We start from the raw sequence: 16,072 nt of genomic DNA on the forward strand, positions 1-16,072 counted from the left end.
CTAACTTCATTCATTCAGCAACGTTCATGCAAATATGCTAAATTGGCTGAAATCTGGGAAACTGTCAGGTGGGACATCTGAAGCTATCAGTCATAAAAGAGGAGAGGGACAGAGAGAGAGGGGAATCGGAGGCGAGAGGAACGGAGAGGTGCGTTGGGGTGAGACCGGGAGAAGAAATCGAGCAGGAGTCAGAGAAAGATGAGATGGAGGAGACCGAAAAGGAGGAAGGGATAGCACAGACAAATGGGGAGCACATAGGCCCATCGCGGAGTCAAGGTGAAAAAAGAGGAAACGAGAGTGAGCATCAGACTGGGAAAAAAAAGAGGAAATATGATGAAAGGTATCTGGGTCTGGGCTTCACTTGGATTGTAATGCAGATTGCCCAAAGCCACAGTGCGTGGTGTGCAGTGAGGTTCTGGCTAACAGCTGTCTGAAGCCCTCTTATTTACGTCGCCACCTGAACACCAAGCATGCCAGTGCAAGTCAAAAGCCCCTTACATTTTTTATATCGAAATCGGAGGAGTTACAAAACAGCCAAAAACAACTGCAGTCTCATTCATGTGTTGGGTCTACAAACGCACTGCGGGCCTCATATCTGGTCAGTTACAGAATAGCAAGAAAGGGGCTACCTCACACAAACACCGACGACGTGTGCTCGCCAGCTGCCAAAGAGATGGTGGAATGTATGATTGGAGAGAGTAACTTTATTGTAATTCGATTCAGATTAATGTAACCGCTATGTGTGGTTAATTGTAAATTAAATGTGATGCAATCTGCCTCTGAGCCTGTGCGTGTGACCTCGCCATCCTTATTGCTCTTTAAAAGTGACGCATTGTGTAACTGAAATGTATTGAAACTTTGTTGCAGTGTTTCAGGGCGTTTTCACACCCGTAGTTCGTTTGCTTTGTTCCGATTCAGGGATTAATATGATACAATGTTGCAGTTGCCCCTTTGTTCGGTTTGTGTTGACACTGCAACATTTAACAGCGGACTAAATCTTGTAAACAAACGCCACGCGCGAGCAAACTGTTCTCTCATTGGTCCGATTGTTATGCGGCTATAAATAGGCTCTGTTGATTTTTTTTTTTTAAGGTGTGGGGGATTGGGGGTGCGTGAACCCGGTTGGGATGTAGAAGGGGGTGCGTGGCATAAAAAGTTTGGGAACCGCTGCTATACCGCATTGTATGATATTGTATTGCATTGCAGTGTGGTCCATCCTCTGCTCCACCGTGTATTTTGTATTTTATAACATATAACAGAGGTTGTTATTATTAGTCTTTTACATACAATATGTTTCTATCACTGTCCTTGCTAAAACTTGACCAACTGGCCACTTTAACAAATTCTAATTCTTAGCTTTTAAGAATAACACCTGCCATACACCTCGTTCATAAACAAGAGAACAAAATAATAAATAATGAGGTGTTCGATTTTTCTGGTAAGTTAAGTAGTTCATACCGAGAACCCCATTTTCATGTTGGCTTGTCTTCAAGTTTAAAATAAGGTGAAACACACTTTGGAACACAAGCTCGACTGAAAGCGGACTTTGTGCTCTTGATGGTAACAAATCCTCATCACTATTCTCATTGTCCAATCAGGGTCTATTCTTGGATGAGAATCAAGATTCACCCTGATTTGACAGACCCTACTCACCGTAGTGAGCGGGCATGCTCCAGACTGGACCAGGAGTTGGGTCTCTCGTGGTTCCTGATGGCTGCGTAGCTGTCGCTGCGCCTCGGTGGAGCCGGCACCCCCTTCAGGCTCTCGTAGGAGCTGCGGCTGGCTGATGGGCCCCACATTGGACCCACACTGTGTCTGTTTGTGCCGCCGCTGCTGCTGCCGCTACTGCTGCTGCTGCCACTGCAGCTGCCACGGTAACAGACCCCACCCACTGAACCTGGAGCCAATAGTACAAAAGAAAAACAATGACGTCATCACATTATAGTTACATTACCCGAAAGCCATTCCTAAAGCAGAACCGTCACCTTGCAGATCGCGGTTTAGCCCCGGCCTCGCCCCTCCTCCACCTCTGGAATCGCTGTTGCGTAGCGAAGCGGTGGAGGCGGAGCTCAGCTCGTGCTCTTGAGATAGGCCCTGCTGGGCTTCGTAAACCGTCCGGACGTAACATACGTCAGCCTGCTGCATCTCACCACTTTCTCCTTCTCTCTGAGGGACGGTCTCCAGCGAGTAGGAGCGCTCTGAGCTAAAGGAGGGGTTGGAGGCAAGGTACTCTGGGATACTGGAGCTAGTGGAGAACGAGGAGTAGGCAGAGTCTCGTTTGCTGTGGAGGTGGTCGATGCTGTTGGAGGACCTGGAACATGACAAGAGATTTCATATATCATGACATTGATACTTTTAAAGCTGTGAAGGACACACCCTGGTAAATGGCTAGTCAAACTAACTATGGTGCGTTCAAAAGGACAACACATATGTCGCATTTCCACTGCATGGTTCGCTGGCTCGACTCAACTGAAAATCCCAGTTTTGTGGGCTGCAATTTTTAAAAATATGGGTCAACTGATTTAAAAAAATTGCGGTCTCAATTGACGGTAGCTTGGCTATTCAAAAATGGTGGGTTTGTGCAGTTCTCTTTAAACATGGATTCCCTTATCGCGCTAATGACAATTCTGTCTGACCAATCAGTGGTCTGCAGTGTTTTAACTCCACCTTCTAGTATTGTCTGAGCTCGCTTGGAACCTTGACCGAGTGAGGAGAAGTTGTGGATAGTGCCAATTACTATCCACAACTTTCACTAATGGAAAACCCCAAAAGAGCATGTTGAGTTGATTAGAGCCTTAAATGAGCATTTCTCACCTTAAATCATCATGCATGGTACTAAATAAAGCTCTTATGCTCCTCTCTAGTTTCTGGCGGGTTGGTGAAAATGCGGTAGAACAGTACATCTCGGCCAGAGCTAGAACCGCCCCCTTACCATGAGGACTTGTCTTTTGAAACGGCGTGTGCACTCAACAAATAGCTTCAACACTAACTGCTGCTAAAACCACAATGTATCCTTTTTACATTTCTATTTCTACAGATGATCAATAAGCAAGATACAACACCATAAATCAGGCGTCTTTTGAGTTGTTTCTCTTATGATGAAGCTAGGCTAGCAGGTTTGTGCTAAGTTAGACGAGACACAACAGATGTTGCTGAGGTGTTTGTTTGTATGGACCTGGCAGAGGACAGCTGGTGGCAGGAGGAGTAGGCCGGGTGGGGTCCGCTGTGGGTGTGGTGGCCCAGTGGGTGGTGGTGCTGAGCTCCGGAGTGAAGCTGGGAGGACTGAGGGGGGTCCAGGCTCTCCATGCTGCCCCTAGAGCTGTACTGGTCCGGACTCTTCCTCAGGTAGCTGCCGCCCGAGTCAAACCCGCCGGACAGGTCGGTGGTAGAGGCACTGAGAGACAGAGACAGAGAAGGAAATCTTTATCAGGGAGACTCAGACATGCTTTGGCGATCTAAATGTGGCTAAATCACCACACAGACTTGAGATAACTTCGACACAGCGGCGCTTTGAGCTAAAAGCTAACATCAGCATGCTAACATGCTCAGAATGGCAATGCTAACATGCTGATGCTTAGCAGGTAATACTTATTAAATTAACCATATCAGTTTAGCGTGTTAGCATGCTAACATTTCATAATTAGCACCAAACACATAGACCGCAGCTGAGGCTGATGGGAATGTAGGTTTGCAGGTATTTTTTTGTAATTAATAACCACAGTAAGCATAAGGGATACTTGCTCCTCCTCTCACAGTGAATCCAGACAATTAAGACATTTGAGACAATGGAAAAAGGCATTTTTGGAAAGTAGTTTTTGAAAGAGGGGAACATTTTGGAAAATTAAGAACATTTTGGGAGAGGGGACATTTTTGGAAAGTGAGGAACTTTTTTGAATAGGGGACCATTTTGGAATTTTTGACAGTTTTCTCATCAGTTTCATCGCTTTATTACAACATTTGTCTGCCTGTTTTATAACGTCTGACAGTGCACAAGCACGGACTGACAACACATTGAGTTGGGACTCTCATTTAATTCCTATATATCTGACATGCTGTATGTAAAGTGTGTTGTTAGATATTCATATCATAATCCATGCTGATGGCAATGAATGAAAAATTCTGGTCTGATAATCGTTGTGGTTTTTATTTTATTTCTCTTCTAAACATACGTTTTATATATGATCAGACATAAGAAGAACTTAAAACTGGCTCGCTCACAGTGTTTTCTGGTTTATTAGGCTAGTTTTACTTTCTTTGGGCATAAATTGAGTGATCAATTTAATTCAGTGTTTTTAAAAAGTAGAACAAGATGTCCAGTAAATATCTTTAATGTGTTAATAGTCTATTCAAAGTTGAAGTGTTCCAGAAATGTTACAGGTCCGACCTCGTCAGATTGGCAGTTGTGACTTTTACATAAAATGACTCGGCTGTATTCAGACATGAGACCAACGCGTTAAATTGCCAGAACGGTTACGTAACCAGGTGCATGTCTGAAAGGTTTTTTTATCTGTTTTTTATCTGTTTTTTATCTGGCTGTTGGTTGTAAAGTTGGGGCTTTGCTGCTGAATCTGCTGTTACCTCACTCTAGATAACTGACTGGAATGTTAAATGCGTGTGTGTGTGTGTGTGCGTGCAAGTGTGTCTACGTCACAGTTTGACCCACCAACTCCTCCAACCGAACACAATGCAATTACCGCTCTGGAAACGGGGACACTCTCTGTCTGTCTCTGTCTGCTTTTCTCTTTTTTTCTGTGTCAGTAACTTCTCGGAGTCTAACTTTTGTATCGTCGTCAGTCTCTTTTCTGTCAGCTGTACTGTCCGTCCCCGGTGGATTTTCCGTCTCCTGTTTCTTAATTCCTGTTTAATTTAAAGGCAGAGCTGCAGAAACTTTTTATTCTGATCCCAACTTTACTAGGGGAGGAGGGGGGGAGGGGGTTGCCATGGGAGACCCAGAGATGAGGGGGGAAGGGCATCAGGAATGCCCCTTTCTACAGGCATCGACGTCAATGCCCCGTCCACCCAACGCACACACACACACAGCCACGCCAGAGGCTTTTATTCGCCCTTCACTGCTGTTTAAAAGAAACAGTGATGTAACTTCCTCTGATGACATGAACCTGCTGATCAACAGCACCGCTTCGCAAAATACACAACAAGCACAACAATTAAACAGTTATGTGTTTAACAGGGACGACTCAATATATCACTGCAGACACTTTAACTGGGAACACACGTGATTGTGTGATATGTAAACTTGTATTATCATCATATCTGCAGACGAATCCAGCAGAAGCTCTGATTGGCCTAAAACTACTGATTCTGGAAGACGACATGGACAAAACTCTCCATAATGTCAACACACACACACACACACACACACACACACACACACACACACACACACACACACACACACACACACACACACACACACACACACACACACACACACACACCATAACCGAAACTAACAGCCCTAGAAAAATGAAGAAAAAAAAGTTTGCTCTCCCAAAATAATTCCTCACTTCCTAAAAATGCCCTAATTTTCCAAAAAGTTCCTCATTGTCTCAAATGTCTTAAATTTCAAAAATGTGCCCATATTCCAAAATGCCTTTAGTCTTAGGTCAGAGTTGGTACATTTTGACACTTCAGAATCAAAACACACCAAGCAGACAGTCAAAGGTCACATCACAGAACAGACAGATAGCACCTCACAGCTCCTCACGTTGATCCGTATCTGGACCTCCGTCAACTAATCAAATTCCTGCCCCAGTGACACGAATCATTGTTAGAGTGTTACGCAAACACTGTGAATGTCCAGTGAAGGTTTTAAATAAGCCGGTTTGTGTAACAGTAACCCTGATTGGCTGCGACACGGGCAAAGTCTTGTAGTCTACACTGTGTTTGTGTTGTGTTGTTATGTCATTATGTTAAACCACGACTGTCCATTAATTCCTCAGGAAAGAGATGTTGAAGCGGGACCCGTTTCACATCAGGAGTGAAGACTGGTTTCTGGTAGTCAGAGATCATATACGAGACGTTGTATGACTCTCTGAAAACATGAACTTTGACCCTCTGAGTGACTGATAGCGGCACACAATAAACCCAAAATCCAATATTCAAAATGTCTTTGTCTTCAGACAAACACTAGTTCCCAGCATCCTGAGTAGTATAATAAAAGAGATGGTTGATTTTCTTATCTTGTGTTATTACGTTTGTGACCACCGTGCTATTGTCTCCTTATCTACAAGTACAAGTTTCCACTGAAGTGTTAAGTGTACACACGGAAGAAGTCAGGCTATAAATAACTAGTTATTAATGTCCTTGGCTGGTAGATTGCTGACATTGTGAGCAGAAAATCTGCTAAAACTATCGCAATTCTTTCATATCTGTACACACAGGAGGTACAGCGCAAAGCCTTTGGAGCTACACAAGACATCGATATATATGATGTTAAACATGTGCAGGTAACAAATACATACATATATATATATATATATATATATATATATATATATATAATCGCTCCACTTCCTGTTCTAAACTGTCTACCAGCTCAGTGTTGTTGGTACCCAGGTCTGCGGAGATTCACACTGCTGCACACAAATGTGTGTTTTCTGACACTTGGATTGGTGAAAAATTAGTGCACAATGTTCACATTTCTCCTGTAACAGTTTTCCAAGATCGCAAGATCAAAACTATATTTAGAAATAGGACAAGTTTGTTCACACTGGATCTTCCTGATAGATTTTTTTCTTTAAATTCACATTATTTCCCTCTGCTAGCAACATATTGGCTACATAGCTGCTGACCGGCTAAAAAACAAGTGATTCAAGGAAGCCACAAGTTTGGCATTTTGTGCCATCACTATCTGATTTGTTTTTGCAACCAGTGAACGGAAGTGACCATATTTGGACTGTGGAGGAGTGACGCCGTGGTAGAGACACCGTATACGGCTCTGATAGCGACCCTAAAGCATCCCCTGCTTTATGGTCTGTTTGACTCTAAATGGACCATAATTTACTAAATGAACATCATGCTGTATTGAAGAAGACTTGAAACTAGAGATTGGGACCATAAACTCATGTTTACAATGTTTACTGAGGTAATAAATCAAGAGAGAAGTAGAGTCATTTTCTCATAGACTTTGGCCATGAGAGAAAATGCAGTTTAAGTCACTTCTACATTGGCTTCACTTTTCGGAACCAGAGGTTACCGCCTGTCCTCGAGTCCGAATAGACTTTTGTGCCAAATTTGACAAAAAAAACCTCCAGGCTTTCCTGAGACATTGCGTTCACACTAATGGGGCGGACCAACAACCCGAAAATGCCTCCGGCCTCAGCCAGCGCCAAGGCATAAAAATGGTGGGGTAGCGCAAAACGAAGGGCCCGGGGAAATAATGGAGTTTTATCAGAGCTGTTTTTGATCACTGACCTGGCGTGGTAGCTGTGGTGCCAGGCGCTGCTCATCGTGTCCATCCCTCCCTTATCCGATGGTTGTTGACCTTCACCGAGCTTCGTTGAATGCCAAGAGTGAGGACGGGACGCCGGCTCGCTGCGTCTGCGGGGTTGAAATACACAGACGGAGTTAGCGTGTGTGCAGTGTTTGACTCGTTGACTCGCGTTTTCAATGCGACAACGCATTCTGCTTCAAACTCAAGGGTATAACAAGATGCATTATCTGTGGAGGAAGTCAAACTTGACACTTGATTGACCCTGACAGATTGATACCACTCTCATATCTGTACATATGTAGCTGAACCACCAGTTGGTTATCTTGGCTTAGCATAAAGACTTGAATCAGGGGGAAACAGCTAGCTTGGCTCTGTCCAAAGGTTACAAAATGAACTTTCCAGTTCCAGCTGAGTCTAGGCAACCAGATTCCATTAAGGTACTGGTCCACCACGAAAAATGGTCGGGCACTTGTCATTTTTACACTTCAGTTTTCTTTGAAAATTATAGAAATAAAGTGTTATTTGGTGAGCTTTCGATGTGCTTGGCAACATTTTTTAAAGCACTGGGTACCCCTCTAGCGCCAGTACTCAATGTGCAAGGTAGTCCGATAGCCTTCAACATGTGGGTAATGTTGTGAAATTAAACAAAATCACTTCATTAGTTTAGTAAAAGATCATGGTTTGGGTTAAAATAAGTAGGTTTGTTATGTTCGCAAGGCAAGTATGTTACATAAGTTAACTTGCCAGTTACAACGAGACGTTTTTGGTTTCACACAGGACACAAACAGCGGTCTCCTGGGTGAAAGTCCTATGTTCATTCATCCACCCCGTCGTCTTCCCTATGCAGACTTTATCTCTTGTTTTACTGTGTCACCATACTTCCTACTTAACTCCCGTCTTAGTTAATATTGCCACTAGAGGAAGCCTTGCACATGCAAAACTGACGCTTGATGGTATGTGGAGTGCCTCCGTTTAACTCGTAGGACCTCTGACCAAGCTGCAGTATTTAACGAGTTGGGAGTGAGAGCGGGTCGTATGCGCACATGCTTATCAATTTTGAAAATGCTGCCAGATGTAGAACATTTGTAGAAGCATGTGTACTGTAGAACTCAGAAAACTCGTTTGAGAGGGATGTACTTTCAATTTTGAACAACAGTCTCAACAACAGAACTGGAACTAGAAAACGGATCATTTCCACATTAAATATTATCCTGCTGTGTCCTCCCACGGTAACACATCACACACACACACACACACACACACACACACACACACACACACACACACACACACACACACACACACACACACACACACACACACACACACACACACACACACACAGCAGCATGGTCTCCGCAGAGCTCTAACTCAACCTCTTCCCATCTCTGCCTCTCCCTTCTATTCCAATTGAGGGAAATGCTCAAATACTTTCAAGCTCCGCACTGTAGAAAAAAAGTAAATTCTCACCACTGTTGTTCTCAGTTAGAATTTGAACACACATGCTGTTTTCCTTCAGTAAATATTTCCAGTCACCTCCACTTTGCTGTTTTTTCCATTAATGTTACGCTGCCGTCAATGAAACTCAACACTTCCTTTGCTGGTTGGCTTTTAATTCCCCGGATGTGTTGAGTTTCATGGACGATAACTGAACAGCAATGATGAAAAAATGAATGAAAAAAAGAAACAGCAATGTCAGAGTGTGTGTTTTGTTCTTTTTCAAACAATGAACTGCACTTTTTTTGAACTGATAACATTTCAGGCACTAAATGAGTGATGTGTTTTTGTTTGCAGTGATAATCTTTATGACATCACCGTCATCATTTTTGAATGTGTTATCTAACCAGTTGTGATAAGAGATGTCGGATAGCTTGGCGGTTGCAAACATCTTCCCCCATCCTCGTTATATTTGACATGTTCAGCTGCTCCGTATTCATCCACACAGATAAACAGGAAACGATTGTATCTGAGTAAGTAGGAGACAGAGACATGAAAGCCCGCGTGTCTGTGAACCCCGGGAATCCTGGGTAATGACGGGACGTGACTGGAATTCCTCAGCGCGTTATCACCGCTGTTACACGTGTCCAGATAGCCTTCACCCTCGGCCATCAGCTCCCGGGGGACGGGCTCCAGGACAGAATGGTATGATTTGGTCTGAGCTTCAGTCTATTTCTGAAACATGGACCGCACTAATGCACATCCATGCAATCACACCACACCAAGGTTGTGTCAAAGTCTTCAATGTCACATCTGAGTCGTAAATGTCATGTCAAAGTTGTACATTCCACAAATTCCAAATATGTATTGTCTCTAGATCCTACAAAGGCCTTATGACAAAGAATCCTCACACTGCAGTTAAGGAAAAAAGGGAAAGAGAAGGGAACCTCTCAATATCAAATGAGGCCTGGTTAGATGTGTGTAAATTTCAATGGAAATGCACCAATTCTCATGTGTGGCGGGAATTTGTACGGAAGTGTATTATTCGTTTCTTTATTACACTGAAGCAGAAGGCACGCTTTGCTGGAGGGGATGCTACATGTTGGAGACGGTGTGGGGCTCGGGAAGCAAATCACTGGCATGTATTTTGGGAGTGTCCAGTGATAAAACCTTTCTGGGCAGAGTTCCATAAAACATTAAAAATCATACTTAGCACTGACTTGCCCCTGCAATTTTCTACATTCTTCCTAGGAAAATTAGATTTTCAAGCAGGGCGTCCAGATGAATACATGTTTGGCATTTTAATAACAGCTTGTAAAAAAGCACTGGTTGCTTCCTGAGCCCCCCATGATACAGGAGTGCATAGATATCGTAGGTGTGTATGAAGAATACTTACAGTATATGGTCGACAATGTAGAACAACAACACTCCCGCAGCTGTCCACTTCACTTGCATTCAAAGATATTTATCAATAAATATCTATGAATGCAAGTCAAGACAACAGTTTGCGGGAGTTTTGTTGATCTATATTAAAAGAAATGTCTTAGGTCTATTTTAGGTCCATTTTTTTAGGGTTAAATTCACAAAAACATTGCGCCCCTTTTGCGCTTTTTTTTTCTATGCATATTAGCCTCATTGCAAAAACAGTCCAATTCACAAAGACCAGTGCTGAAAGCCACATGCAGTTACAGTGTTATTATTACCGTCCTTAGAGAGTTTGTGGTATCTGAAGTGAATTTATAAAGCATGGCGACTCAAACTGTTATTTTACGATGCAGTGACAGGAAGCAATGACAGGCTTGTCATGAAAGACAAATGATGAAAGATCCCCTACATGTTATTTTTGAACATGCAGGAGAATGATTTCTTTTTTTTTTTTAAATCAAAAAAAAAAAAAAATATATATATATATATATAAATAATGAATTAGTTACGCGGCTGTGACTCGTGCATAAATGTGCACATTCCTTATTAATGATGGAAACATTTTACCCATAAATGGATGGAAATTAAGTGAGCTTGAGTCCGACCTGATCCAGGTCTATATGGCCCAAGCCCCGTTCCCCTTATGTGGGCCCTTTGGGTCCCGACTGGCTTATGGCTCAGTCTGTAGTCTCAATCCACACCACCGATGCATTGGCCTCATGCACATTTCTACTTTGCCACATGGATAATTGCAATCAGACGCAACAAAGGGGCAAATTGCAAATGATGCGCAACTCATGGTTTTGAATTGCGTGAAAACGTGACTACGGTGAGACTCCATTACTCCAGCAACGATTAGCACATTCACTTCAATCAACACTGACAATTTTTGCGTTACAGGAAACACCTAAAACTGTTTGCCTAGAAGAAATACTCAAATATTTTGTACCAGTCGATCACCTCAAATATTCCAGTCTTACGCAGTCGTCTTCTGATCTCACGTTCTGGTCATTCTTATTTCTTGACCCGAATCAACCACCAACACCTCCCGTGTTTCTCACTCATAAACTTAATATGTGACCTGTTTTACCTGGAGGTGAACCTGAGGACTCTGGAGATGAGGCCAGTCGCCAGCCCGTTGACGCTGGCCTCTGATGGCGACCGACACAGCGCCCCGTCCGACCGGCCCAGCTCGGCCTTCTTCTGCTTCTTCCAGAGCTTCCTGCGGTAGAAAGCCTCCAGCAGCTCCATGGCTCAGATTCAAAGTCCACTATACTCTAGTCTCTACTCTACTGCCTCCGTCTTAGCTGTACTCTTCTTAACTAATTGTTTCTTCTTCTCTTAGAAAATCACACAATGGTCCATTTCAACACCTTTTACTTCGGGCTGTTTGTTTGGCGTCTCCTTCTAGAAAGCTCCAAATTTGGTCATTTCAACTGAACTCTACTCAACTGTTACCTTACATGCTCTCCTGTGTACAAGAGTACTTCCAAAAGCACTTGTCCTCTAACAAAATCTACTCTGACCACCGATTGCACCTTCGGCCGTCTTCGGTTTCCGTGTCTTTTCGTAACTTTTGCTGTTTCTTATTTGACCTCTAACCTTAGAAACCTGCTTTGCTCTACTGTCTACATCTAATCTACTGCTACTCAAACGTAACTCAAATCAAAACCCTCTTTCTTTATCAAATGCGTCTCCAATGTTGCAGTCCACTGTCGGCCGTGTCTCCTTTGAAGAAGTTCTTATCCAGACCAACGCAAACCACCCTATTCCTCTCTTCGTTCAGCTGCTCCTCTTCCCCATCAACACTCCATCGAAAAGACTCGCCACTACCGATCCTCAACCACCCTCTGATATGTCCCTTTTGCAGTTCCAGTGTGGGGCTGGCAGGTTGGATCGAGTTGCATTGCGTTGGTCCCTGTCCCAGAGCTCATTAGGCAAACAAAGCAATTAAACGTCATTAGGCCATATGATAAAAGCATGGAGTAAACATCCTTAGCCCGGCTTGGTCTGGATGGTAGCTGTTGATGTGGTGTGTGGGCGAGAGACACTGAGAGTCTGAAGAGAAAGAGAGCGAGAGAGGAGGGACGAAAGAAAAGAGGGAGGTAGGGTACAAGATAGCAAGGAGGAATGAGTAGCAAGAAAGGGAGGGAGATAAAGACTGATGGAGAGATGGTAGAAAGAGAGGAAATGGTGGGAGAGATAAAAGGAAGGGGAGGATGAAAAAGGCAGAGGGGTGAGGGATTTGGAACTCCACAAGATTTTCTTTCCTGTCTAACAGACAGTGAAAATGAAAATGAGAACTTGAGGAGGTAAAGAGAACACAGTAAAGGTTGAGAGTGGAATGAGGAGGAGGAGGGAGGACACATAAACTAGGAGAGAGAGAGAGAGAGTTGCTGAAAACTGGGTGATTGAGACGATTTTGTAGCTGCAGGGAGAAAGACGTCCCATGATGCAGCGTGTGCTTCCACAGTGAACAGGGAACAGACTACTATTGATTTTTAGATTATCACTGATAGACGGCCTGGAGTCCAAAAACAAGGGCAGACATATCAACAAAAGTTTGGAATCTCTGATTGGTGTTGAGAAATTTACTTGACAGATAATGCTTTCTTAGAAAATAAATAATGGTAAACTTTGGTCGTCCCCTGGTTTTTTATCTAGGGCCACCATTGTTGGTAACATCTTGACTTTTGGATGGATTGCTGGGAAATTTGCCACAAATATTTGTGGTACCTAAATAATAAATACTCAGTGGTGGGCCGTCACCACTCACAGAGTTATAGCTATTTTATAATTTAATAATTTTTCACAAATACACTAGATGTATTCTAATTATTTTTCCCATTATCTTATTTTCTCATTGCACAGCTCCTGTCTTCCTCAGTTGCTCTGCTTCCAGTGCAGCTTGTTTTAAGTAGAGCTTTTATCCAATCAGATTTCACCTCTGTGTCTCTAGGTAAGAAGAGAGGCAGAGGCCTGCAGACTCACAAGTGAATCCCTTTGCAGTTTAAGTGAATGAGGACGATATTGTTGATTGTCATATTCTTCAAACAATCAGATCTTTAGTTTGATATGTTGGGCGTATTCTTTGACGTGTCAGAGCCTGCTAGCTGGCCTACAAGTACGTGATTGGTCAGTGGGCTAGTGTGACATGTTGGGCGGTTACAATCCCAATATCTGCTGCCTCTGTCGAGCGGACATTTTCAGCCTCAAACGCATTAAAACATATTCAAGAAATACAACTGGGGAGGCTCGACTGTCTTCACTGGCATCCATGAATCGAGAAGGACTTCTTACTGGAACTAAAACGCACGGATGTACTGAACAACCGTGGGATTAAACTCTTTGTTAACAAAGAAAGGAGGATGGACTTTGTCTTTAAATAGTGAACAGTAGCTCTGGTAAGTTAAATGCATTTGTTTTTACATCTGCAGTAGCTTTAATATGCTTGTTTATATATTATTATTTGTACAACTTGTTTTTATGAAGATTTTTGTTTGGTTTAATATGTGATAGGAACCATTGTTACGTCCAATGTTGCTCTGCGGACACATATAGCCGGTGCCAGTGTTGGCACTTGGCGACTTTTTCGCTAAATCTGGCGACTTTCCAAAACCCTCATGGCGACTTTTTTTGTCAAAAGCTACTCGTGACAAATCGAGCGACTTGTTTTGGTGTTGTTGGAGTCTTTTCTGACGTTAAAGCACAAACGTTCTGCACTGTCGTGAACGAGCAGCGGGTGCTCCTCCACCGCCCCAAAGCACTCACAGGCGGTAACTCGTGCAGCAGTCCCAGCTGCAGTCAGAGCAGAGAGGAGACGCACTCCTGGCGTATTCTCTGCAGATAGGTGTTGAGCTTCATTTTTACACGAAACAAATAATAACCGTAGCTGTGTTTCAGCTGCAGGACAGCAGTGAAGGCCCAGGTATAAAATGCACGGCCCGCCACTGGTAAAACAATATCCTCCACCAACAGCAGAAATATTGCTTCTTCAGAAGTTGATTTAGCTGCTTGAGCTTTGCAGCGTTGTCTTTGCCAGGATATATGCGGTCAAACTACATCTCTTAGCTTAGATTGGTGCTTCTCAGAATCAAGGGCCAAAATGACGGACTATTTTTCAAGCCTTTTTTTATAATATAATCCCTAAAAATCTGTACATCATTTGGGAAAAACATGATCCTGTACAGTCTACATCCTACTTCCTAATTCTGAAACCATAACACAACAAATGTAGAGGATGATTCATTTTCACTCCAGCCACCTAAAAACAGAAACACATTTTTTAAGTTACATAATATACATTCCTAGGATTCCTCAAAGACGACTGTTTTCTCTAATACAACTCCATAAAGACATCTGGTAGCTTCTTAAGGACCCCTGCATTCCTCCTGGCACCACTAGAACCTCCTTAATTTCAGCCCTCTGATTACTTCTCGGGGTACCAGTACTCACTCAAGAATATTACATGTTCTTGTTTTTAATAAGTCAACACTCAGCATTGTCAATGTGTAGCTGATCCAAACTCATATCAGTTAATGTCACTTTTTGGTTTATTTCTAAAAACACACAGCTCTGTGATCCACCTCTGGCCCCAGACACAAAAGAGGAAGCGGCTTCAGGTTAAATCCACGGGTGTTCAGTGAAGATGTAGCTCCTCAAAGTGCTACTACAGGTACCCATGATTCACGGCGCTCCAACTCTCGGATTCCTGGGAATCATGTGTCACGGGAATGTCATCAGATGTATCACAGAGAGAAATGGATGATGGAACGGCGAGGATATCCTCTCCCTTTGTGTAGCGTTTGAATCAGGTGTCAAGGCCAGACCGACCCCCAGCGCTTTGTAATGAAAGGCTGCAGAGCTGTGCAGCCCCAGTTTCATCAGAGCGCACATACACACACAGATGTACTTGTATGTGTGTTCTGTTCAGGTTGATGAAATGTGAACACACCCTCAATAATTAGGGATAATAACCAGCCTTCCTCCTCCTGCTGCCCTGCTACCCAGGACATACTCTGTGTATGTATGTGTCTCTCCTGGACAACTTCAAAGACCAGTGGAACCTCCTCAGGGACCTCTGGGAGCCATTCAATAGTCCATCCATGTCTCTGTGTGAGTTAAGCAGGCTATCATTTTTTGTTTTCTAAATTTCTTCATTGCTAAACTGTCACTTAGCCAGTGGTGGAAAACATATTCAGATGCTAAGCTAAGCTAACGGGACCTAAAAGCTAAACTCTAACCAAACTGGATCCTTGGACACTCGGCTTGAAACCAGGACAATTGGAACGATACCTTACCTAGAAGCCAACCGAACCAAAGCAAATTCTAAGCTAATGGGAACTAGAAATCGAAATAAAGGGGAACCAAAAAGCTAACCCTTAGCTAACAGGAATAACCAGCGAACTCTAAGCTTTGAGACAAAACCCAGTGGTTCTCAAACCTTTTCTGTCACGCCCCACTTTGGAGGAAGAAAAATGTTCATGCCCCACCGCCCCAACAAAATTGTAACAAAATGGTCCATGTTGAACTTTTATTGAAATAACAACATTTTGTGACTCCTCGATCTGTGCTTTTTCAAATAATAGAATAAAGAAAATTGCAATCACTTTCAAGTAAACCAGATTCCTCCATCAGACAAAAACAAATACAATGTGCAATCATTTTGTTAGAACAATGCAAATAAAGTTCTATCTGTGCAAAAAAGAACTAATATTTGGCAAAAAATAGCTTATTGTGGCTGCAATTCACCTGTTT

At 43.1% G+C, this 16,072-nt stretch overlaps 1 protein-coding gene across 1 annotated transcript in view; it reads right to left on the reverse strand.

Annotated features, from left to right (window-relative positions):
- Nucleotides 1-16,072, reverse strand: part of shroom3 (shroom family member 3) — a 68,854-nt gene that overhangs the window by 22,967 nt on the left and 29,815 nt on the right. Inside the window, exons 4-7 of the mRNA XM_076079940.1 lie at nt 7,435-7,560; nt 3,176-3,394; nt 1,986-2,311; nt 1,654-1,897 (exon numbers count right to left, since the gene is read on the reverse strand). Of these exons, the coding sequence (XP_075936055.1) occupies nt 1,654-1,897; nt 1,986-2,311; nt 3,176-3,394; nt 7,435-7,560 (915 nt within the window). The remainder of the gene's footprint in view (nt 1-1,653; nt 1,898-1,985; nt 2,312-3,175; nt 3,395-7,434; nt 7,561-16,072) is intronic.

Source organism: Anarhichas minor, unplaced genomic scaffold, assembly GCF_050575085.1.
Source record: "Anarhichas minor isolate MPS153535 unplaced genomic scaffold, ASM5057508v1 ptg000073l, whole genome shotgun sequence".
Classification (NCBI taxonomy): Eukaryota; Metazoa; Chordata; class Actinopteri; order Perciformes; family Anarhichadidae; genus Anarhichas; species Anarhichas minor.